The sequence below is a fragment of the Toxorhynchites rutilus genome, chromosome 2 (genome assembly GCF_029784135.1).
Source record: "Toxorhynchites rutilus septentrionalis strain SRP chromosome 2, ASM2978413v1, whole genome shotgun sequence".
NCBI classification, from domain to species: Eukaryota; Metazoa; Arthropoda; class Insecta; order Diptera; family Culicidae; genus Toxorhynchites; species Toxorhynchites rutilus.
Genome location: NC_073745.1, coordinates 152,975,259 through 153,000,485, shown reverse-complemented (window position 1 = coordinate 153,000,485; position 25,227 = coordinate 152,975,259). Strand labels below are relative to the sequence as shown.

The 25,227-nt window shown below is 41.9% G+C and overlaps 2 protein-coding genes across 12 annotated transcripts in view; one reads left to right on the top strand and one right to left on the bottom strand.

Moving 5' to 3' along the window:
* Positions 1-11,442, top strand: part of LOC129770788 (uncharacterized) — a 337,533-nt gene extending 326,091 nt beyond the window's left edge. For all 11 annotated transcript variants that reach the window (XM_055773873.1, XM_055773872.1, XM_055773871.1 and 8 more), the window contains one exon: positions 10,393-11,442. In XM_055773873.1, the coding sequence (XP_055629848.1) occupies positions 10,393-11,233 (841 nt within the window). In that variant the 3' untranslated portion in view covers positions 11,234-11,442. The remainder of the gene's footprint in view (positions 1-10,392) is intronic.
* A 10,398-nt stretch (positions 11,443-21,840) lies between these two features.
* LOC129766246 (uncharacterized) lies at positions 21,841-24,916 on the bottom strand. Its single transcript, XM_055766763.1, has 2 exons — positions 21,929-24,916; positions 21,841-21,867 (listed from the first exon to the last, which is right to left on the bottom strand). Exons 1-2 carry the CDS (start codon positions 24,914-24,916, stop codon positions 21,841-21,843), a joined length of 3,015 nt encoding a protein of 1,004 aa, XP_055622738.1.
* Between the last annotated feature and the right edge of the window lie 311 nt (positions 24,917-25,227).

The window sequence follows — 25,227 nt, the reverse complement described above, 5'->3', positions numbered from 1 at the left end:
TTTTTCGCCAAAGAAATTTCCTCCGACTTGCACTGTGATCACGCGTATTCTAGAGGTTGCCACTCAGAATGCATTCAAGGCGTGTTATTTGGCATAGAAATCTCAACTAAGTACTAATAAAAAATGACGCAAGTAATACTACGTTGAGACGGAGAAGTTCCTCTAGGAACGTTAGTGCCATTGAAGAAGAAGAATATATATATATATATATATATATATATATATATATATATATATATATATATATATATATATATATATATATATATATATATATATATATATATATATATATATATATATATATATATATATATATATATATTTGGCACAAGGGCCATAAAAAGACTGTGTTCACTTCGAGTGTATACAAAAAATTATTTATTCAAAGTCCATCTACGCGCTATATATACAGAGTACGGTCAATGTTATTTGACCGGTCAAGTCAGGGAAAACAATCCCGTTTAGAAATTGGGTGCAAAAGGCACAACAAAGGATTATTTGTTTAATTGTTGGCCCCGATCGAATGCGTGAGATGATGATGACTCGTTCGCACGGTCGATGATTGTTTGTCGTACCGGTGATGCGACGATGGTGATGCTACAGTACTCCCCTCCTAGACTAGGCATCCATCTAGCGGTAGCGAAGGGGGATGACAACTCGTCGTCCGGAACGAGAGACCCTAGTCGGTGGAATTGTAGCCGAGGCTGTTGGCGCGGGACTAGAGCTACTTTGCGACGGTTGCTGCTCGTCCATCGTGTAAGCAGGTTTCAATCGGTCGATGGAAACATTCGTAGTCCGTCCCTTGACGTCCACCTTGAAATGCTTGCTGTTCCGACTCAGCACCTTGAACGGACCATCGTACGGGGGAGACAACGACGGACGCACAGAATCGTTGCGAATGAACACGTGTTTGCAGGTCTGCAGATCTTGATGCACAAAAACAGGTCGGTTCCCATGCCATGCCGTGTCCTTGGGACGCAGATCGCGCATAGCTTCTCGTAGCTTTACGACGAAATCTGCTTCGGTCCGACTTAAGGCGTTGTCGATGAAGAACTCGGATGGTATGCGGAGGGTGGTTCCGTACACCATCTCAGCTGGCGATGCTCCGATGTCTTCTTTATGGGTTGTTCGCAAACCAAGCAAGATCACCGGCAAGTGTTCAGTCCATCGGTTCGGATCGTGGCAAAGAATGGCCGCTTTTAACGTTCTATGCCATCGTTCGATGATGCCATTCGATTGGGGGTGATACGCCGTTGTCCGCAGATGGCTGATTCCGAGCAGGCGAACCAACTCAGAAAATAAGGACGATTCAAATTGGCGTCCTTGGTCTGTCGTGATGTTATGCGGCACACCGAAGCGAGCGATCCATCCAGTGACAAGAGCTTGAGCGATCGTCGGTGCAGTCATGTCAGGAACTGGAAGTGCTTCTGGCCATCGCGAATACCTGTCGATGATGGTGAGACAGTACCGTTGACCATTGCTTGGTGGAAACGGGCCAACAATGTCGATGTTGATGTGCGAGAACCGACAATCCGGTGTCGAGTAGCGGGTAACGGGTGACTGTGTGTGGCGCGTCACCTTTGACCGTTGACACTGCAAGCAGCTCCTGGCGAAGGCGATGCTGTCCTTCCGGATGCCGGGCCAGACGAATCGCTGCGTCATCAGTCTAGCCGTAGCACGTGTGCCAGGATGGGAAAGGTTGTGTGTCGCTTGCAGAGCAGCGTCACGAAAGCCTTTCGTAACGAACGGTCGAATGCGATCGGCAGAGCAATCGCAAAACAATTGTTTTGAATTGCCTGGAACGGTAAAAAGTTTAAGCAACAAAGATGTTTTCGATTTACCTTCCAGCATATCCCGGATCTCCTCGTCGGTTTGCTGGTCGTCAGCGAGGGCGTTGAAGTCAATCGAGGGGTAGGCTTGGATTGCGCCGATGCGTGAAAAAAGATCCGCCACGATGTTCTCCTTGCCGACGACGTGGCGGATGTCCGTTGTGATTTGCCCGATAAAGTCCAATTGGCGAGCCTGGCGGTTGGTGGCTTTGTCGAGCTTCTGACGGAAGGCGTAGATGATCGGCTTATGGTCGGTGTAGATGTGGCAGCTCCATCCTTCCAGCATGTAACGGAAGTGTCGCACCGCAAGGTAAATCGCCGTCAGCTCACGATCGTACGTGCTGTATCGAAGTTGCGCCTTGTCGAACTTCTTGGAGAAAAATCCCAGCGGTTGCACCTTGTCGTCGACGATCTGGTGAATTACTGCTCCGGCTGCAATGTCGGATGCATCAACCCAGAGAGAAAGCTCGGCTGATTTGGCAGGATGAGCAAGCAATACTGCTTGGGCGAGTTGCTGCTTGCATCGTTCAAAAGCAGCAGTAGTTTCATTGGTCCAAACTAACGGCGTCCGATCGTTTCGTTTATTGCCAGGGGTCATCGATAAAAGCGGAATTTGGGCTTCGATCGCGTTCGGAATGAACCTCCGGTAGAAGTTGATTAACGCCAAGAAGCTCTTCAACTCCTTCACGGTCATGGGTGGCTTGAAGTTTTGGACGACCTCAACTCGTTCGGGCAATGGTCGAATCCCCTCGGCGGAGGTCGGAATGTCCAAGGAAGGTGATTTTAGACCGGCCGAATTCGCACTTCGCCACGTTTATGGCCAGGCTGTGTTGCTTGAGCCGTTCAAACAGTTGTCGCAAATGGTTTTTGTGTTCTTCGGGCGACGATGAGGCGATGAACAAGTCGTCGATATAGGGAAAAATAAAGTCCAGCCCCCGAACAACCTCGTGGATGAGCCGTTGGAATGTCTGGGCAGCGTTCCGCAATCCGAATGTCATGTAGGAGAATTCGAAAAGTCCAAACGGCGTCGTGATTGCCGTCTTCGGTATGTCGTCCGGGTGGATCGGGACCTGATGGAATGCCTTCTGCAGATCAACTTTAGTAAAAATAGTTTTACCTTGCAGAATCGTCGTAAAGTCCTGAAGGTACGGAAGCGGGTAACGATCGGGTACGGTCTGAGCGTTCAGGGCACGATAATCCCCGCACGGGCGCCAAGAACCATCAGCTTTCTTCACCATATGCAGCGGACTGGCCCAGTTGCTGCTGGACGGCCTGCAAATCCCGAGTTTCATGAGATGTTCGAACTCGGCACGGGCGGCTTCAAGCTTGTCCGGTGGCAGACGTCGTGGCCTAGCGTAGACGGGCTGTCCGGTGGTCTCGATGCGATGAACTATCGATGATTGGCTCTCCGTGCCTGATGGAGCGCGTCGTGTGATGCTTTGGTAGTCGGCCAACATTTCAGCGTACGGTGATACTGAACTGAATGTTTTAATGGAGTACTCACTCGTTTGCGCAAGCACTCCGGCCGATTCGAGAGTTGTGGTGTTGTCGATCAGGCGGTTGCGTTTGAGATCGATCAACAAATCGAAATTGCAAATGAAATCTGCACCGATAATTCCAGACGTGACGTCAGCGATCAGGAATGTCCACAAGAACTCACGACGAAGTCCAAGATTCACCTTCAGAAGAGCTTCACCGTAGACCTTGATTGCTGTCCCGTTGGCGGCGAACAACTTCATCGTGGTTGGCTTCATACGGCTTGAACTAGAACCTCTTGGAATGACCGACACATCGGCCCCGGTGTCGATCAGAAACTGCATGCTGGTGGTCGTGTCCGTGATTTTCAGGCGAAAAATTTTGTTCGCGTCGTCAGAAAGTTCGTCTATCTCCAACGACGAATCCAACATCTGGCGTCACTGTTTGCTCGCTGTGCCAGACGACGATGGCTGGCCGAATGAGCACGGTTTCCGACACTGCCGCGCGACATGTCCAAAAACACGATGGTACCAGCACTGTTCATCCGACGGCGTTTTATCACGGGAAACGAATGTTGACTTTTCACGACCACGTGAGCGTGAACGCGATCGCCCTCGATAACCGCCGGCACCACGTGCAGAAAATATTTTTTCGAGTTTGCTCGATAGCTGTGCAATTTCAAGATGAAGGGCTTCGATGGTGCCTTGCGTTGGTTTATCCGCCACGTGTGTTGATGACGATGGTGTCTGCTGCGCCTTCATGTCGATGGCGTGGATGTTACGAAGACCCATCGAATCGACGATGGCATCCGCGATAGTCGTCTTCTCAGCGGCGTCACCCTTTGATGCGATCACAGCAGCTTGAGCGTGGGGTGGCAGTCTAGTAGCCCACAAATCCATCAGCACCGTCTCACCGAGAGAATTTCCAGCAACACGCTTCATCTCGTTGAACAGCTGGCTGGGTCTCATGTCTCCGAGCGGCATGTCCGACAGAACTCGCTGCAAACGTCGCTGCTGGCTGTCGGCGAAATGTTCCGTGAGCTTCTTCTTAATGTACGGGTACTTTTCGGTGGCCGGCACATTGTCGATTATCGAACGCAGCTCCGTTAATTTGTTCGGAGGGACTTGCGCCATAACAATATTATATTTGCGCGTATCGTACTGAGTCTGCGCGCCGAAACCAGAAGCAGCGAACCAGAATTCCAACGAGAGGAAATACGACTCGATATTCGAATCAGTCATACTCGGCGGTTGGAGACGAGGTGAACTGATTGATTCTAACTTCACAGGGGGTTCTGGCTCGGGCTCAGTCATGATGCTGCGACGGAATCACTTTATCGACTGATAACTAATTCGAGCGCGATAGCAGAATTCGAAAACTGCTTCTTTTAACTACGAACGTCGGGGTCACCACTTTGGCACAAGGGCCATAAAAAGACTGTGTTCACTTCGAGTGTATACAAAAAATTATTTATTCAAAGTCCATCTACGCGCTATATATACAGAGTACGGTCAATGTTATTTGACCGGTCAAGTCAGGGAAAACAATCCCGTTTAGAAATTGGGTGCAAAAGGCACAACAAAGGATTATTTGTTTAATTGTTGGCCCCGATCGAATGCGTGAGATGATGATGACTCGTTCGCACGGTCGATGATTGTTTGTCGTACCGGTGATGCGACGATGGTGATGCTACATATATATATTGAATGGCCTTAACGATCCCAATGGAACTTTTGCCGTCTCAACGTATGCATCAACTAGTGACATTTATTAATACTTAGTTGAGATTTCTTAAGCCAAATAACACGCCTTGAATATATTCCGAGGGACAAGCTCTAGAATACGCGTGACGTTTCCAGTATCTGTAGTGTGATTAACCGATGTAGTTCCTGTTTCGATTGTCATCTATCTCGTTCGTCCCTTAAAGCTCTGTTTTCTGTAATCCTCACATAGGTTTACTTATGTACACTTATGTAAAGCCTGTTGACGTTTTGTGAATAAATGTAAATGATGATATGCCACCTCATACCTTACAAAGGTTTGAACAGGTCGATTTATCTAATAGATAATATATATGTTTAACCAAATTAAGAGACCAGTATTATGGAACAATTGTAGCGATTGTACGGAGGACGCGTTTGTTGCGGCTGCTGAATAGGGTGGGGATAATGGGTGCTGCTGCTGTATCGTTTGTGATATTTGCATGAACACATCGCTACCGACCTGTGCCTGCGGTTGATGGGGCGGGAACGGCGCGTATTGCTGTTGCTGGGTAGCAAAAACTGGAATGAACTGCTGTTGATAGTGAACTTCGTTAACTGAATCCGCGATCATTTCGTCAACTGGCAGCGAAGTGGAGACATTGTATGTGTGCTCTGTTTACCCCAGCGACTTTTGTAAGATTCACAAACCGAGGGCTTGTGTGGGGTCCTCCCGCGATATGGACACTTTTTTTTCGTCCACATTTTGCTCCACGAAAGCTCTTTGTTGGCACAATAAGTTGCTATGTGACCAACTGACTTGCATATTTGACAATTCAATCTGTCCATCTTATGATGAACAGATTGAATTGTCAAATATGCAAGTCAGTTTGTTTTGTCCGTACCGTTTTGTCTCATATTCCGAACACTTAAGCTTTGATAGCCATTTAACAGTGTCTCATTACTCAAAATGGTACTTTTTCGCGAAATTAATTGAAGTGTTTGGTACAATAGAGCCTTCTTTTTCACTTGACTTCAATAAAATTGATTTAGAAATACATATTCATGGTAAAAAACTAAAAAATGTTTAACCACATTTGTCTCTAATTCCGAACACCAATTTTGCCTCTGACTCATCACTTTTGTCTCAAATTCCGAACAGCGAAAAGGCCTTTTTGAAAAAAATCATAACTTTTGAACTAGTGGACGGATTTTTTTGATCATATTTGATATATCAAATTCAAGCCAATTAGCTAGTCTTTTTTAGAAAAATGCTATACTCACATAAAATTGTATTTTGTTTTTGTAATTATTGATTGTACTTGCTTTTTATTCAAAAAATAACGATGCTCGTTTTTTACAAAATCTACTTACGCAAACATATCATAATATAATTTTTTGTTTATCCATTTATTGTAGATTCTTACATTCTCTAGCACTTAACATGAAAACAGGAAACAAAACAGTTGAAACAACTACGAAATCCGAAAAATGAATTATGCTTGTTTTTTACGTTTTTTTATTTTATCTTTGGTTTTTGATTGTCCTTTTTTTGCAAACGTTCAATATTATAAATTATAGGCTGTATCGATACCTGTAAATGATGTCAAAATCAAGCGTATATCCCAAAGAATGTTTGTGTTATCATTATTCAATTATTTATAACATAAAAGTTTTGTAAATTTACATTTAAAAATCAAGTGTTCGGAATTTGAGACAAAACGGTAGTCAGGGAGGGACCCAGTAAAAGTAACTCTAAACAAGTCGGACGGCGTAAGTTTTGTGTTTTTCCCTTCATGGGAGAGTATTCCGAAAGGGAATTTTTGAGAGTTGAGGGGGGATTTTTCAATTTTCTTTAAGGGGGTCCTGGTAGGGCGAGCTGATTCATCCCCGAAAGAACTGTCTTCCAGTGTACGAACATATTTCAGCGTTTTTCCTGTATCTTTTTCCGTACAAGAGAGGAAGTCACTATTTTTCCAAATCGAAGACCTCCATATTAGGAGACCCCCACCCTCTGCCATTATTTGAATTCATAATTATAATTACAATATACGTGTTAATCAACGTATCAATAGTGGTCAGCCAGATATCAACTGTCATACTCCGGATCAAGACAGTACTACAGTATGAGTGTAGTTTCCATATCAGGGTACATTAGGTACCACATCTCTAATCTTTTTCAAAATACACACGAGGGCAGTCCAAGAAGTTCATAGTCTATAAAAAAACAAAAATTTTGGAAAAGTGACGATTTATTTCTCCACGTAGTTTCCTTTTAGCTCGATACACTTGACCCAGTCCCAACCTCTTTAATCCATCTGAAAAATACGTTTTCTCGAGTTCTGCAAAGTAGGCCTTCGTGGCGGCGATGACCTCCTCATTCGACTCAAATTTCTGCCTGGCGAGTGACTTTTTCAAGTTTGGAAACAAAAAAAAGTCGCACGGGGCCAAATCTGGAGAATACAGTGGATGGGGCAGCAGTTCGTAATGCAATTCGACCAATTTGGCCGTGGTGACGGCGGAATTTCCATTTTTCTAAAATCCGCGGACACGCCCGCTTCCAGACACGGTCAAAACAAAACTACGAGTCCGATTCGGCGAAATTTTTGCAATAGCCGTTTACGAGAATGTACTACACGATAAGTAACCTTTCTTGCGATACTGACACCATCGGGCAATGAGGCTAGGTACTTATCGGACCCCCTCGTATAATCGTATAATCAGAAAGTACCGGGATTTTTTTTACTTAAACGTACCGTGTATGCGGGAACCGTTTTTTTTTCTTATGTTGATACGACCTTAAGACCTGTAAGACCTGTAAGGTGTTAGTGCCATCCGATCATGAGTGTCTGGAAATGTGGACCGAACATTCTTGGATTTTGTATGATGATAACGCGCCATCGCACTGAGCCCGAAACGTACTGAATCATTTGTCCAAGCATCAAGTAAATACCATCGAACAAGTACCGTATTCACCTGATATGGCTCCGTAACTTTTTTTTGTTACCCAAGTTTAAGTTGCCACTCCGTGGAAAGAGATTTCAGTCGATCGAGGAGATCAAAGAAAATACGACGAGGGAACTAAAGGCCATCCCTTCGTCGACCAGGGATGTATGGTGGACTGGGTCAAGCGTTGGCACATGTGTGTTGCTTCAGATGGATTATATTTTAAAGGAGATAAAATAATTATATTTTGATGGAAGTAAAATAACTTTATTTTGTTCCCGGTACTTTCTGATCATAAAAAGAAACAGAACGAAAAGTTGTTCGAGTTTCTTCGTTGTTGCGGGAAGGTTTTTCAGCAGTTTCCTTTTTAAATCCTCGACATTCCTGATATTTTTTTTTTTTTTATCCAAAATATATATTTTTATTAAGGCTCATATGGCGTCAACCTGACGGGGCCGGGAGTTCAATATTTCGACAATGTTTGCCTTATAACTATGTTAGTAATATGTAACCGATTACTCGCGGTTGGCTCGAGGTTAGTATTACAAGTGTTTTCGTAATTGTGATGTTGCTGTCTCCAATGCTCTGTACCTGTGCCCGACACGGGATACTTCCTTTTGGGATGCAGCTGACCATTAATCAGCAACGCCCCCTAGTCTGTACCCCATATCTAGCGTGGTGCGTCTTCTCGACTCGAGGAATCCAGGATAGAATGGTCACTAGCCGGCGCAAACATCAGCTCGTGTAGAGTTGTCATGAGCGATACAACCTTTGGCTCTTGTTGAATGATCAGTGGACTGCACAACCTTTGGCCCGTGTATCTGTAAAGAGTGTGTGTATGTATTGCCGCGACTAAGTAAAAGTTTATCGATCGGATAGGAGGGATATGAAACGGGGACACAACGAAGGAAACATCATTAAACGTTGACATCGGCGTTTCTGAAGAACAGGTATAGATGAAGCAGAAGATCAGGATCACGGCTACCTAAGATATCCCGGACGGGGATATCCGATTGTCTGCCTTTTGCTCTCAGTGCTCTAGAGAGCTGAGAGCGAGCATCATGGAACCGGATACACGACCAGACCACATGCTCGATGTCGTGGTAGCCATCGCCACAATCACAAAGATTGTTTGCTGCGAGCCCAATGCGATAGAGATGCGCGTTTAGGTTGTAGTGATTGGACATAAGCCGAGATATCACGCGAATGAAATCACGACCTACATTCAATCCCTTAAACCAAGCTTTCGTCGAAACCTTAGGAATAATCGTGTGTAACCAGCGACCGAACTCATCTTCACTCCACATGCGCTGCCAACTAACGAGTATGTCCTGACGAGGAATGTGAAAAAATTCATTATAGGCAATTTGCCTTTCAAAAAGTGTGCCTTCTGAAGCGCCCACCTTAGCTAGCGAGTCCGCTTTCTCATTCCCCGGAATCGAGCAATGAGAGGGAACCCATGCTAAGGTAATCTTGAATAATATTACCTTAGCATGGGTTCCCTCTCATTCCTGATATGATCGATACTATTCTGATCAACATTCGCATCATTTTGTTCGTCGGTCCCATCTTTTTCAGATATTTCCCTGAGATCGATTGACCGTTTTCTTTGCGGTTATTTTTAGTATGATATCTACTTCCTTATAGGGACTGGTATAGCCTATGACTGCCGGCAAATTATGACAACATGACATCGGACTGAGGAAATGGATAACTATGTCGGCCCAGGGTTTCGTCACAGATTCTCCCGGTGTACCAGATCTACCATCTGAGATCTCAAACTTACCCGAACAACAACTTGTTTCCGTGAACGACCAACTCTTCAATCCATCCTACTTCATTTTTAGACAGTAGAAATGGCTTTGCTTGCGGAAATGGCATCAATAACTACTGATTTCGTTTAGCATTGAATTTTTTTTCAATTCTAATAAGTCTTCTGTTGTTCCATACCCCACGAAAACTTGACACATGAATGGGTAAGCTTACGAAGAGGCGACTGTTGCGTGGTTCGAGATGAATCCACCATCCCATGTGAGGAGGCATGAAAACTGATAATTTGAACCGGAATTCTTCCGGATCAAATTATGTATCCCAATAATTAAAACTTAGATGGATTGAAAACGCACTTCGCATGGTTCAAAAGAGGTACATTTTACAGAAGCGAATCTCGACAGAAAATATTTGATGGTGTGCGATATATGCCTTTCTCGCAAAATAGACGGTACTTCTGTTGCCCGTTTTTTGGCCGGAAAGTTATTTTCTTGGAGTATTTGTCTGCTAGAAAACATTGGAAAATTGTCTTCTACTACTTTGTCCTTCTTCTTGTTCTTTTTTAAACTTCTTTCACATCAAATAGGAAAGAACTCCTTATTTGTAACAATTGGCACACATTACCCAGAACTAATCATTTCGATTTATCGTTTTTTTCTATCCCACAGAAGCATGTTATCAGCAGCACATGTACTCGCAATGGACGCCAAAAATCTGCTAGACGTCGTTGACTCGATCCGCATCCGCTTCCCCAACCAAAAGCAGCCAAGTCTACCAACCAGTCCCATCCAGAAGCAGTCTCCGCCGATGACCTCTTCACTGGCATCATCCTCGTCATCTCCGGTGGCACTGACAGCCTCATCAGTAAGCACCAGCAGCTGCATTAGCAACCATCCGTCCAGTGGCGTCCTACCGGCCGCCCACCACCAACACCAGCAGCAGCAGCAGGGTTCCTTCGGTTTGCCAACCACATCCGAATGCTACCAGAACCTACAACCAAAGCAAATCTTCCACTCGCAAAGCTCACCTCCAAGTTCACTAACGCATTCCTACGAGGGTTCACAGCCCCAATTGTACACCAACCAGCAAAGTGGAATCTACGACAACGATTGTGTCATCAGCCAACAGTTGTCCGCCGATAGCAAACCCAGGAAACCATTGATTGCGGCTAAACCGCCGCCAGCCGCTATCGCACCCCATAAGTTGAAATCTTCCAGCCTGTTTTCCACCAGCGGTGAACTTCCGGGTCCAGAGGAACTACTAAACGAACCGCTTAAGATCGTGGAAGATCCAGCTGAACTATACTCGAATACAGCCACTGCCAGCGGCAATTGTGTAGCCATGAGTGCCGGTACCGTGGTTACTTCCAGTTCTACCAACAATATATCGCTGATGTCCTCCAGCAACAGCTCCGGTGCGATAAAACTGCCCGAACCCGTATCATGCACCATTGTTCAAGAGAATCTGCTGGCAACCAATAACCAGAAAATCATGGCGAATAAGTTTTAGTGAAAGACATACGGTATTGTACTATTTTTAGACAAAGAAAAGTAACATTTAAAATTTTACTATTCTTCTATATGTATAACATTCAGACATATGTTGCTACAAAAGCAAACTAAATCCAATGGAAATCGTATCACTATCTGGCATTATTGTAGATAATTGATTCTTAAAATACAGTAATGAACAATAGCTGAAAAGCGATGCAAATTAAAGCTCTCGCGATTCGTTGCTTCTTCCAGAAATGTCCCTCGTAAAGGATCGAATCTGGTCCTCATCGACTTTAGCCGTAAAGCGAAAATTTAACCGCTTCAATGTATATACCAAATCTGTGGGCTAAGACAAACGGTTAAGCATTTTAAAAAAAATACATATGCAGATCAAGAGTAAAACATAGAACAATCGAATCCCGGGTAACAATATTCTAATACTCAACAGATAATCCGCAACAAATGGAAATTTTTAGTCTTGTGAGGGGACATTTACAAAAAAAAAGCATAACAAAATACATTCCTATAAATAGGTGAAAGCGAACTAATTTCGGATCTGCTTTTGCCTCGCATATTAGAGTATTGCATTCAGATGGATATATATGCTTTGTGGATACACGTTTTTTGCGTAAGTAGCGTTTCGAAAGATATGTATTGTTTTTGTACTCTAATTTTGAACTAACTTTCCTATTGTCGATCAACTATCTAATCCATTGCTGTGTACCATGTCTGTGTTTGATGGTGCCGGGTTCCAGCCAAGCCTCTAACCTGCAATCGCGATGTAAATATTTATCTTATTGATACTAACCTCAGCTTATTTACTAACGTAATAATCTTCACGAGAAAAACTAGTGAAGAATAACTCTAATCAGTGAACTCATATATTCAATCAAATACTACGCAACTGTGAGTCTAGCGCTATATAATTGAATCATTCTATTAATATTCACTTGTTATCACTATTTATCAAATGAAAACAGTAACTGAAAATACCACATGCTTCGAGTGAAACGATAAAGATGGGAAATTGGATGTGGCAAAACTTGATTTGCTTTTTTAAACAAAATTGCAGAATGTACCAATGGAAATTAATTGACTTGAAGAGCAGGCAATTTCTTACTAAACAGCTAATCACCTAACTGCTAGACGAAGTTATTAAATCATTTACCCCACAAAAGTACAGACACAAGTACAGGAAGACCTAGTAAACATCAATGATACACAATCACAAATGCTTAATCACGATTTTCATTAGTCCATTCGAAACTTCCCCGATGTAGTCAATTCAATATTCAAATGTTGAAATGCAAAACGAGAATATTGTTACGACAAAAATCTTTTGGGACCTCCTCACTAAGGATCAGTAAGGATGGATGCCAAACTACTTAACGCAAGCAGTTGCCCGAAACGGCCAGCAATAAAGGTAAGAATCTGGATCCATTGTGGTAAGTAGGGTAGATAGGGGCAATATGACCAGGCGGGGCGAAATGGGCCACCCTTCGTTCGAGCTTGTTATTGAACCAATAACACTTATTTTCCAACAATTGTGTTAAAAATACACCCTACAGATTTCCACATATTCCCAAGATCTACCATGTGTCTTCGACTTCAAATCGTTACAGAACTTCTCTTCAACTGTTTATGAACCATTCTATAGTATCTGTTGATCATTTTTTGAGTAGAACTCGAGTTTTGATAGTATACACAAATTAATGTTTTCAGGTGAAATAAATGGGAGTGCGTGTAAAACCGACACCTTTGAAAAAAAGAATGAAAACTTGTTACTATAATTTCAAATTATTAAGAGGTTATCTATATACTATGTGGACTCTTTGAGATCCCAGCTTAGGTGAACATCTGTGTGAAATGTTTCGAAGAACGTTGAACGAAGGGATACCATGAGCTCTGCCAGGCTTTTTTGTTGACATACCCGATTCAACGTTGGATTTTATCAGTTCAGCTCAACCGTTTTGTCTTTCGAATATGAACACGAGGAATCTACAAAAAGTAAGAACACATTTTCCCTGTCTGTGAAATACAAACCAGGTGTCGGCTTTACCCTGACGAAAGGTGTCGGTGTTACCCCGAATGGACTCCAAATTTCAGAACAATGTTTTCGAGCAACAACACAACCTACCGTCTCACAAACTACACTGAACAATGATCTACGATGAATTAAGCTCATAAAAGTATCGAATTTTCAAAATTTTCCTTCTTAAACACTTAAATCCCACGAGCGAAACTTGACATGGATTGTCTCCTGTTTGCTAACCGATTCTATTTTGTTCTTTGTTTTGACAGCAAAGCGACGTCCGCAGCTGTGGGGTGACTCAAAACGTAAGAAATGACAAGTATGTACAGGTGACATCGGAAAATTATCAAAAAATTGCTTCTAACTGAAAAAATCAGAAGGTGTCGGTTTTACCCTGATTTCCCCTAAGTATCTCCGTGAAAACCGTATTCAAATTCAATTGCTTTATAAAGATACTAACTGACCCGGCAAACTTCGTCCCGCCCAAAACTTTTTTTTTCCTTATAACATCCACGTTTTCTTACTAAGTGCACGTTCATGGGTCCAATCGCAGATCTGTTCATCGATTGATCTTCTAATCTACCATTTAATATTATTTTTTTGGACCCTCTCTCCTTTCCAGAGGAGGAAGGGGTATCATACCATCATAGAAACATTTCTCGTACCCAAAAACCCTCACATCCCAAATTTGGCTCCATTTGCTTGATTAGGTCTCGAGTTATGCAGAAGTTTGTGTTTCACTTGTATGGCAGCCCCAATGTCCTTAGAGAGGGGGTAGGTGTGTCGAACCTTCAAAGAAACGTTTCGTGCCCCCTAAAAACTCCACATACCAAATTTGGTTCCGTTTGCTTGATTAGTATTCGAGTTATGCAGAAAATTGTCTTTCATTTGTATGGCACAGCTCTCCCTTAGAGAGGGGGGTGGAATGTCTAAGGAGCTGTCCACATACCACGTGAACAAAAAAAGCATGATTTTAGACTCCCCCCTCCCCCTTTGTGGATAAGCGTGAACATTTACTAGACCCCTCCCCACAAATCCACGTGGACATTGTTTGCATGTTTTTGGATCCAGGAAATAATTAAAATTGGCTTTAGTAGAAATCGTGTTTTTTTCTGTTTTTTGGGTTTTTCACTAGCATTACCTAATAGTTAATTCGCATCGCTATTCGGTTTCTTCTAAATTCCATTTATGTATTCTTGATATTTCAGCTGTCGAACTTCGCATCAAAACATCCATTATTGGATTCGAGCAGATTATTCTTAGATTTGGCACGTACCATTATATATCTCATGATATCTTATGATAAATTGTAATAGCAACCGATTCTTAAAGAATCATAGCTTAAAAGCCTGCTGTCTGATTGAAACACGGTATTTGAGAAGATTTTTTGAGAATCAAAAACCATTATATTAAAAAAATAGCAGTTTGCTGCCAAATAATGAATCGAAAAGCAGTGTGAGAATATAATTTTTTTTAATGTCAGGATGAGTTTATCATGCATAATCATGCCGTTCGGGAACTACCCCGTCGCGAATCTATCCTACACGAACCCAATGAAAATGTGGACTATCCTTCATGAGTCAACTGAACTGTTTAACTGCCCAAAACTTCACTTATTTCACGTCCTGTTATAATTTGAAAAACGTCTAATCATCGACAGGAAATCAGGAAATCGAAGCAAAGGCAAATGCGTCCCAAAAACTCACTCGAAAGTGGTAGCTCCTTTCAAACGGACCCAGATTTGTCATCGAAAAACACAGAGAAAATGGCACGAGCTTCGCAATCCTTAATTCAAAAAACTAGAAGTAGGCTATATCTTAGATATGACCGCAAGGTAAACGTAGGACTAACGTTGGCTTAGCAATCAATAAGTAACAAGCATATAAATTCTAGACATTTCATCTTTCGAATAAAGTGATTATCATACCACTTCGTTTAGCTGGAAAAGAATTATTAACGCTCAAAGGGGGAATTGATTCTTCCTCAAATATACCCAATGCAAATAGTCCCTACTCCCCAAACTCCGACAATTGGAATCGTTGGAATCAATTGGAGCAGGATTATTAACGCTTGAGAAGGAATGGATTCTTTCTCGGAATTACACAGCAAAAAATAAAACCACCTTCCCAACAATTCCAACTCCCCAATAACGATGATTGATTGCGGCATTCGTAAACAAATAATTTTATAACGCTGCTTTCATAAATGTGATTTCTTCGATATGGTGGAATAAAATCCATTACACCATAACAAACATTTCGTATTCTTCACCCCAAATCCATAGTCATTGGCATCCATCTGTATCGAATTATCATCGATACCTCGGTTTTCGCTAAATGCTTCGTTCGGTCCGACTGCAGAAAAGAAATGAAATTGGAAAAGAAGAGCATAATGCATAAGCCTGAGCGTGGCCTTCCGCATCTCACATCGCCGCATCAACTAAATGGATTTCCTCTTTTTCTTTAATGAATTGATGAGACCTTAAACATATTCAGTTATCGTCTCAGGCCTTCAAAATGGCTCTTGGAAAACTCTAATTTTTCCTCATATTACTCCTCTACCCCCATTGCCTTGAGAAAGGCATTCGATCCCTCGCCATCCAGCTCACCCAGCAACGGTGTTGTCCAGTCGTTGTCCTCAAATGTCCAGAATGATGAATGAATTTCCAGAGCGTGTGCGAGTTTATATATGGGTTCAATAACCTGTTTTCAAAACTATTTTAAAGCTATTGATTGAAACAAGTTTTCGAATCAATGAGTAGCAAACATATAACACTTGGACATTTTATCTTTTGTTTAAAACACAAAATGTATTTGGTCGCAGTATTATATGAATAGAAAACAAATAATCGCTGGGAAATTATATGATTTCCACGATGCGAAATATTTTCCGTTTTTCATTTTATGCATCCAATATTGAATACGGAAATATTCTACTGATGGGGAAGAATTATCTTCAGAAGCTTTCCTGTTAATTGCACTTGATGGAAAAAACACTAAACAAAACGTATTTGGTCGCATTATTATACGCATAGAAAACATTAAAAAATTATAGGAGGTTGTGTCCAAGATACGACCGCATTGTTGACGTAGAACTACACTGTCATTTTATATAAGTCGCCATACATTGGTGGCTTGAAACTACTAGGAATATAAAACTTCTCATCATTTTGCGCTATTCTCAAAAGAAACGCTTATGTTAATTTTACTGGCCTCGCAAAAAGTTGCATTACTTTCTCATGCTCGAGGGAAGCGTAGCTGTCACCCTTAGCGGAGGAGGTTTTGCTACTGGCAAGCGAAATCTAATCACATACAAAATTCCAGAACGACATTTACTTTCTTTTTGCAAGCGAAATAAACACTTTTTGTTAATAACAACCTCGAAAACAGTAGCAATGCTTCATTATTATCAATATTAGAGCAAATGCAATCCTAGTTGAAGGCAGTTTTGCGATTGGCACGCGAGCCCGAATAACTTATAACATTCCAGTAAGACATTCAAGATGCTTGGTATTCCCCAAATATTTTTTGGCGCTCAACCTTAACGCCTGCTTCGCCATAACGTCAGTTTAATGCATTGATGCATTCTCAAAGGCTCCAACGAAGCCCTTATGATGACGAAAAACAAACAATGTTAACAGCTTGGAAAAAGACTGAATTATGCCACACAGCTTGTTCTCTGCTGTAACACCCATCGATGCGAATTCGCTGATGACTTTGTCAAGAGCGACCGCCTTCACCACCAGCGGGGGGAGCTTGACTTTGGTTGCTGTCTGGGTAACGGCGTTTATATTTTCGACCGACGCGCCCAAATCGCCTACATCGCTGTTGTTTGATGCGGTGTCATACGCGCGAAGGCTCGGTTCAGTGCGAGCGCTTTTCACTGTACCAACATCGCGTGCAGCATTAGATGACGCTTGCCTCGAAATTTTAATGCCCCTGGCAATGCGTTCGTTTTTTCAGGACTCGAGCCTGCCTTCCTCTTCTTCTTGCTCATCATACCCTACGCGAAGCGTCCAATTTATGACGCGGAAAGAAAAACACACGATATGAATAACGCCAAAACGAACTGAAAAAACCACACGACGATATCCAAGTTGGATTACCACTGGTGGGGTCCAATCTTAGATCGAAGCGCAGCGAAAGCAAAGTGAACTGGATTGCTCAACAGTCCGATGCCGAATGAAAGCTTGCCTCAGCGAGATCCACTGTTTATACTCTAGGCAAGTATTCCCCTTCAGTCTTCTTCCTTTTCCTTTGTTCACGGAGACTTTACATCCTACGATTTCCCCTCCGTTGGTCGTCAATAAATTGCTCGTTATTGACATCTCTGTTCGGGAAAGCACACAAATGGACAGAACAAATGTATGGGAAAATGGAAACGCTTAAAGTTTTCAGGAATTTGAGCCATCTACAAACCAGGGGAATCTAATGTATAGCATATTAAACAAATCTTACGGAATTTCCGATTCGTTTAGTATGTAAATCGCCAAAATCCGTTCGCGACAAAAATAGTTATTAACGTTAACTTTATTTCATAAAACACGTGACCTGTTTTCTGATTTGGCACCCTTAATGAAAGACGTAGTTCTACGTCAAAAAAACTCTTTTACTTGAATGTAATTTACAGTCCAAAGGAGAACTGGCAGATTATTTTTCAGCAAGTGGTTAATGTTAACTTTCAGCAGTGCTAACTCGATAGCCTCCAAACGAAAAGAGTTGCGCACGTGTATGTGTGTGTGGCGGCTGCTCCGGTGTACCCCGGTACAGAAATGAAAGACGTAGTCCTACGTCAAAACAAATGAAGGGATGGTTTGAGAAACGTTGAGATACAAGTTGTATCGAACCGTAATGCGAAGAAAAATCTGGAAGCAAAGGAACGCTCAAGGATGCTCTACAAAAAATTGCTGATGAAATACAGTTGCGTCGTTATGAATGATGAAACGTACTGCAAGGCTGTTGTTTCCGGAAAACCTACAAGACAACAATTTAATACATACCTCGTTAGATCTGCAAAGTGCCCAGAAAATACAAAAAAAAAAGATCAAATTAATGGCTGCATACTAAAAAATGAACCTTTCGTAACTCCTAACTAACAATAAACCAGGATTCGCTTTCAAAAGGAGTTCCTTCTGAAGATGTTGACTTTTTCTGGCTTGGGTTTATATGCTTTTTTGACCCGTCTTGGCAATCTGTCCCTATTAATATATGGACAAACGTTTAAAAAAAAACGCCACTTTGGTTCTCAAGAAATGATATCCGGGCCAAACTAAGACTGCTTGGAGAATACTGTTCGATTGCTAAGGGCAAACTGTAGGAAAACTGTATAACTATAAGCATTGTGAAGCTGTTCAACGGAAAATGTAGTTTGAATGCCAAACAAGAGGTAAAACGAAGTACTTAGGATGGAGAGTTTTAAAAAAATTTGAAAATGCATAACAAATTTCAGACTTCATTTATACTATACCTATTTAGCGTGTTTACGTGGACATTATCCATAGCCTCTACCCCCCACACCGTGGACAAGCATGGACATTCAAGACGGTTCCCGGTCGGTAGCGATGTGGTTTTTTCACACCTTCTGTGGCTGGTGCGCTACTCCGAACTGCTTTCGTTGTGCCTTACCACCGGTAGATTTACTAAATGTTTGCTTGGTCTCAATAAAACGAGTTCTCGCGGTACAAGAGTAGAGGTATCAATGAACGAAAGCAAAGGAAGCGTCATGTTTATACTCATCCGTTCGGTTCAACTGCAGAAGAGAAATGGAGTATAATGGTGCATAATGCATAGGCGTCTGAGTGCGGCCGTCCTCATCTCACATCGCCGTATAAACTGAATGGATTTCCAGAGAGTGTTTAAGTTTATATACGGTTCCTGTTGGTGTTGTGCCAACGGAATAACTTTCGCCTTGGTAAAAAGTCTCTAAGGGAATTGTGCTCATTTGGAAATTAAACTACTAAAAAATGAGCACTACTAGTTTTAAGGTTTTATTCGCTTTGTAAATTTCACTTGGGATATGTATCACTCATGGAATCTAGAACTTGAATGAGGAAAAATACTGCATCGCAAACTATGCGCTCGTATTTCAATTGCGCAGTATTTGCGCCCACCAATCAGCATCGCTCCTGTAGTTGTGTTGGTTGTCTCTCGCTAGTTTCGTTGTTCTCATTCTGCCCACGCGAGGTTGTTGGATGTTACATGTTAGAACATGTTCTTCAAGCGTGCTCCTTACTTGCATCGGAAAATTACTGGAATGTTTTACTCTCACATTTGCTAATTTATTACTATATCCGTTCGCTATCGCGAACATCTTCCCCCGCGCGGAAGAACGTATAATTAATTTAATTGTTTCTTTACTAGATGATTTGTTGTCTTCAATTGGTAGAATAGCAATTTTTGAAATAGGCCGGCGCAAAATGGTGTCTTTAACTTTTACATCGATTGCTCTGACAAGATTATCGTTACCCGGATACACATGTTCCACCTTTCCTAATTTCCACTGTTGTGGGGGGAGATTCCTATCTTCTAACAAGACCACCATTCCTGGTCGAACATTTGGAAGGCGAATGCGATTCTTGCCCCTCGGTTGTAAACTAACTAAATAATCACGTGACCATACTCTCCAAAAGTGCTCTCGCATTTGCTGAAGATGTTGCCATCGTGATAAACTATTTTTGTTTATATTTTCGTTTGACGGTTCTGGAATTGCTATTAACGGTCGTCCTATCAAATAGTGAGCTGGAGTAATTATTTCTTCAGTCGGATCGTCGGAATGCGCAAAAAGCGGTCTAGAATTCAGTATCGCCTCTATTTGTGTCAACAGTGTTGAAAATTCTTCGAACGTTAGTGGTACATCTTTAAGGATTCTTTTCAAATGGAATTTTGTGCTCTTAACGGAAGCCTCCCAGAGACCTCCAAACTCTGGTGCATCGGGTGGAATAAAATGCCACATTATTTCTCTCATTCGACAAAATTCTCCAACGTCTTTAACAGCTACTTCGTTATTGAAAAATTTAAACAATTCATGTAATTCCGCCTTAGCGCCACGGAAATTACTACCATTGTCCGAATGAAGCTCGCGAACCAGACCTCTTCGGCTGACGAATCTTTGCAAAGAAGCTATAAATGCACTGGATGTCATATCTGATACCAGCTCGAGGTGAATCGATTTAGTAACCATACAGACAAAGACTGCAATATACGACTTAACAATTACAGGTTTCCTCGATCCTTGCTTCACTAGAAATGGTCCAGCATAATCGATTCCTGATACTTCAAACGGGGCAGCCGGAGTAACTCGACTTGGAGGAAGATTTCCCATATACTGCGAAGCACATCTTGGTTTGGCATGGAAGCATGTAATGCAGCTGCGAGTAATTTTTCGCACGGAAGACCGGGAATCAAGTAACCAAAAGCGTTGACGTAGTACGGAATGAAGACCACTTGGACCAATATGCAGGTTTTCGATGTGATATGCTCGAATTATTAGATCGGTGATGTAATGTTTAGGAAGTATATATTGATGTTTTACATGGAATGGCAATTTAGACCTTTGTATTCTTCCCCCTACGCGTAATATTCCATGATGCATAAATGGACTAAGTGAACCTATTTTCTTACAAGGTTCATTATCTCTTACGCGTTGAACTTCATCATCTAGCACTTCGTTTTGTATGATCATTACAATTATTTGGAGAGCCTTTCTGAGCTCTGGAACACTCAGATACTCTGATTGTATACGATTTTCCTTTTCCTTGATACGACAATTTGCTATGAAACGATTGACATACGCAATGACGCGTTGCAATTTTCGAAAAGAACTATATTTTTTGAATACTGTAAGACCCTCTGAATTGGTCACAGGCATCGTTATTATGGCCATTTTTTTAATATCTGGAAGTTCTGATTCTGGAATCTGTTCTATTTCCCTGGTTTCATAATCAATCAACTGCAAGAATGCAGGTCCGTTCCACCATAATGAATTTTGTTTCAAAGCACCAGGAAATTGCCCTCTTGAGATCATGTCAGCTGGATTTTCCTTTGATCGTACGTAGTACCAATCAATATGTTTATTTTCATGAGTGATTTCCACGACACGATTTTTTACAAAAGGTTGTAACATTGTTGGAGGTTTTTTCAGCCATGCTAAAACTATTTGGCTGTCTGACCAAAGACACACTCTGTGGAATTCAATCTTAAGGGCGTTCAGAACTTTGTTGACTAAACGTGAAAGGAGAACAGCCGCATTAAGCTCTTTACGCGGTATAGTCATTTCATGGAGGGGAGCTATTTTTGATTTTGCACATATTAGTTGCACTGCTATTGTCCCATCAGATTTAATGCTGCGTGCATAGATGCAAGCACCACCACAAATCTCGGATGCATCGGAAAAACCGTGGAGTTCATAAACTTCAGAATCAGAAATAGTAATTGGTCTTGGAATTTTGATTTCATTCACTAGAGCTAGGGAGCTTCGAAACTTTAACCAGGCGGATAGAAGCTCGCCCTTCAAAGGTGCATCCCAGTCTAACTTTTGCTGCCATGTTTTTTGCATCAAGTGTTTAGCGATTACAACTATAGGAGATAGTAATCCTAAAGGATCAAACAATTTTGCAGCATCTGAGAATACAAGTCGCTTTGTGATAGATACATTGTCAATGAGAGTAGGAAGATTGTTTACGAAACGGAATTCGTCACTGGTGGGATTCCAAATCAGGCCAAGCGTTTTGATTCCTTCATTTGCAAACTCTGGATCGAATTGTACCACTTTTTCTCGATTCGCTTCTGGTATTCCCTCTAAAATAGTTCCATTATTGGCGCACCATTTATGAACTGGAAACCCTCCACGTTCTAATAATCCTTGGATTTGATGTTTACTTTCAACCGCATCTTCTAAAGTGTTAGCACCTGATAGGATATCGTCCATATAACAATCTTGTTTGATAATACGAGATGCTAATGGATATAGTTCTTTTTCATCTTCACAAAGCTGAACCAAAGATCGAGTTGCCAGGTATGGTGCCACAGACGTTCCATATGTTACTGTCACCAGTTCCAGAACACGAAGAGGATCCGCTGGTTGATCACGCCAGAATATTCGTTGGAAAGACGTATCGTTACTATCAACAAGAACCTGCCTATACATTTTAGTAATGTCTGCAGTGAATACGAAACGATACTGACGAAATCTTAGGAGAATTGCCAATAAATCACTTTGTACAACTGCTCCAACTTGTAGAACATCGTTGAGAGATGTACCAGAAGGTGATTTAGCTGAAGCATCAAACACAACTCTTAATTTGGTGCTGGAACTCATTGGACGTAATACGGCATGATGTGGCAAGTAATATCTCAATTTACCTGGAGGGTCATCTGCTTCTCTAATTTCTTTGCAATGTCCTAACGATTCGTACTCTTTAATAAAATCTGAATATTGCTGTTGGAGATCGGGATCCTTGCGAAGACGCTTTTCCAAAAACATGAAACGGCGAAGTGCAAGTGAACGATTATCATCAATTTGGTTTACTATTTCTCGAAACGGAAGTTTCACAATAAAACGTCCTGTTTGGTCTCGTTTGTGAGTGCGGCGATAGAATTCTTCACATTCCTGTTCTTCCTTTGACTGATTTACTTCCGTCTCTATTTCCTCTACTTCCCAAAATCGCTTTATGATGGTATCTAAAGATTCTATTGTAACAGAATTAACATGTTGAGGGCTGACATATGATCCTAGCTGAATTTCTCCCGACACGACCCAACCTAACTCTGTTTCACGCAATTCTGGAAGTCCTTCGGCGATATAAATATATCCGCCTTTCAATAACTTGAAGAAATGACCTATACCAATCAATAAGTCCACTTCTGCGGGTTTATGAAATTGAGGATCAGCCATATGTAAATTAGTAGGAATGTTCCACTTGGCGATGTCAATTTGGCTACGAGGTAATGTTCCTGTGATCTTGGGAGTAACTAAACATTTCAATTCTGTTTCATAATTATTATAGGTGGACATGAGACTAACTTCTACTAAACGATTGGATTTACTGCGAGCACTACTGACACCTACAATGTCGATGTTAACCGGAATCCCTTCCAGGCCCAATTCATTATACTTGGACATGGAGATTAAATTGGTCTGCGCTCCGGAATCTAAAAATGCACGGCATAAAACAATTTTACCATTCTTACCACGTAAATATACCATAGCAGTGAGGAGTAAAACATTTGGCAGAATTGTTGAACCTCCGAAGGAACAAGAAGAAGACACGGTTGATTCAGTTTCTCTTCTCCGTTGTTGGGAATGAGCGGTCGGCCCGCTAGTGTTGTCTCGTACGCAGGATACAGCATTCTCTTCGGATTTCTTCACATCGTTATGCAGCAAACTATGATGACGTTTCTTGCACACCGAACACGACTTTCTGGATGAACACTCAGCTATGCGATGTCCACGACGAAGGCAATTGAAACATACTCGTGAATCCTTCACTTTCTGCAACTTCTCGGGTAATGACAGCTTACAAAATTCCGGACACAAGTAATTGTAATGATCTTCCCCACAGAACTGGCATAAAATAACGTTGCTATCGGATGTTGCAGTATGCACTTTCACGCTATTCCTTTTGAAGTTGAACTGCGGTCCCTTTTCTTGGGTGGTTTTCATGTGGTGAGATTGCTCTGATTCGCATCTCTCAAGAACACGACACTGATCCTTCAGAAAATTGAGAGTGCGTTCCAAATTCGGTAATTCGCCGTGGGAGAGAGTACGCTCCCATTGCTTTCGTGTAACGGAATCGATGCAAGATGTTAAAAGCTTAACAACAATCAAGCCAGACATCACATCGATTGTTTGTCCCATAAATTTAAGTCCTTCAACATGACGGGTGCACGTATCCAGCAGCTCTCTCAATTCACCATGGGACTCCTTTTTCATCGGTTTCATGTTCAATAACCCTCCAATGTGTGAGTCAATAATTATTCGTGGATTTTCAAATCGATCTACTAATAAATTCCACGCGTGGGTATAATTATTGTCAGCAAGTGTTTTTGCATCAATAATTCCTGCTGCTGCGCCAATCAAAGCTTTATCTAAATGATGAAGCTTGATGGCATCACAATCAGAACACCGAGAAATTATATCCTGGAACATTGCTTTAAAACGAGGCCAGTTCTCGTATTTTCCATCGAACGTCGGGATAGGAGCTTTGAGAGGTTGCTGCTGAATGATTACCTGCGATGGTGCTGACGATTTAATTTCAGGTGTGTTATATTGCATTAGTAAATCCTCTACGATGGTGGATGTAAAATCACAGACATCTTCAAACTGTAGACATTCCGCTTCTTGAGTTTCCATTTCGTTGTCGGGAATGATGGCCAGGATTCTATTATGGAAATTGGAGAACTCTTCGGACAGCGATGGAAGCTTCCGGGAATACAATCTCAGCTGGGCAATGTTGACTGGAATGTCGGAATTGTCTACGATGTCTCTGATACGGATTACCTTTTGAAACACCTGTCTACGTTGCCGGAATAGCGGGTTGAGTTGCGACGCGGTTGCCGCATCGGCAGCAATGTTGGATCCTTTGGCTGCGGCTTCATCAGGAAATCCTTTGAAGAGTCCAGATTCCTCTTCGGAACGCTGCGTTTCCTTCGGTGATCGTTGGATCGGCATCTTTGAGCAATTATACGCACTTTTACTCAATACTTAATACACTTTGCGTCGTTGGACTTATAACGTTCACTTATTTAAATGACGCAGTAATAAATGTTCACTTCAACTATATTGTCACTGGAATATTTCTCTTTTTTCTAACTATCACTCGGATGTTTTACATCCGGTTCGAAGGACCACTATGTTGGTGTTGTGCCAACGGAATAACTTTCGCCTTGGTAAAAAGTCTCTAAGGGAATTGTGCTCATTTGGAAATTAAACTACTAAAAAATGAGCACTACTAGTTTTAAGGTTTTATTCGCTTTGTAAAT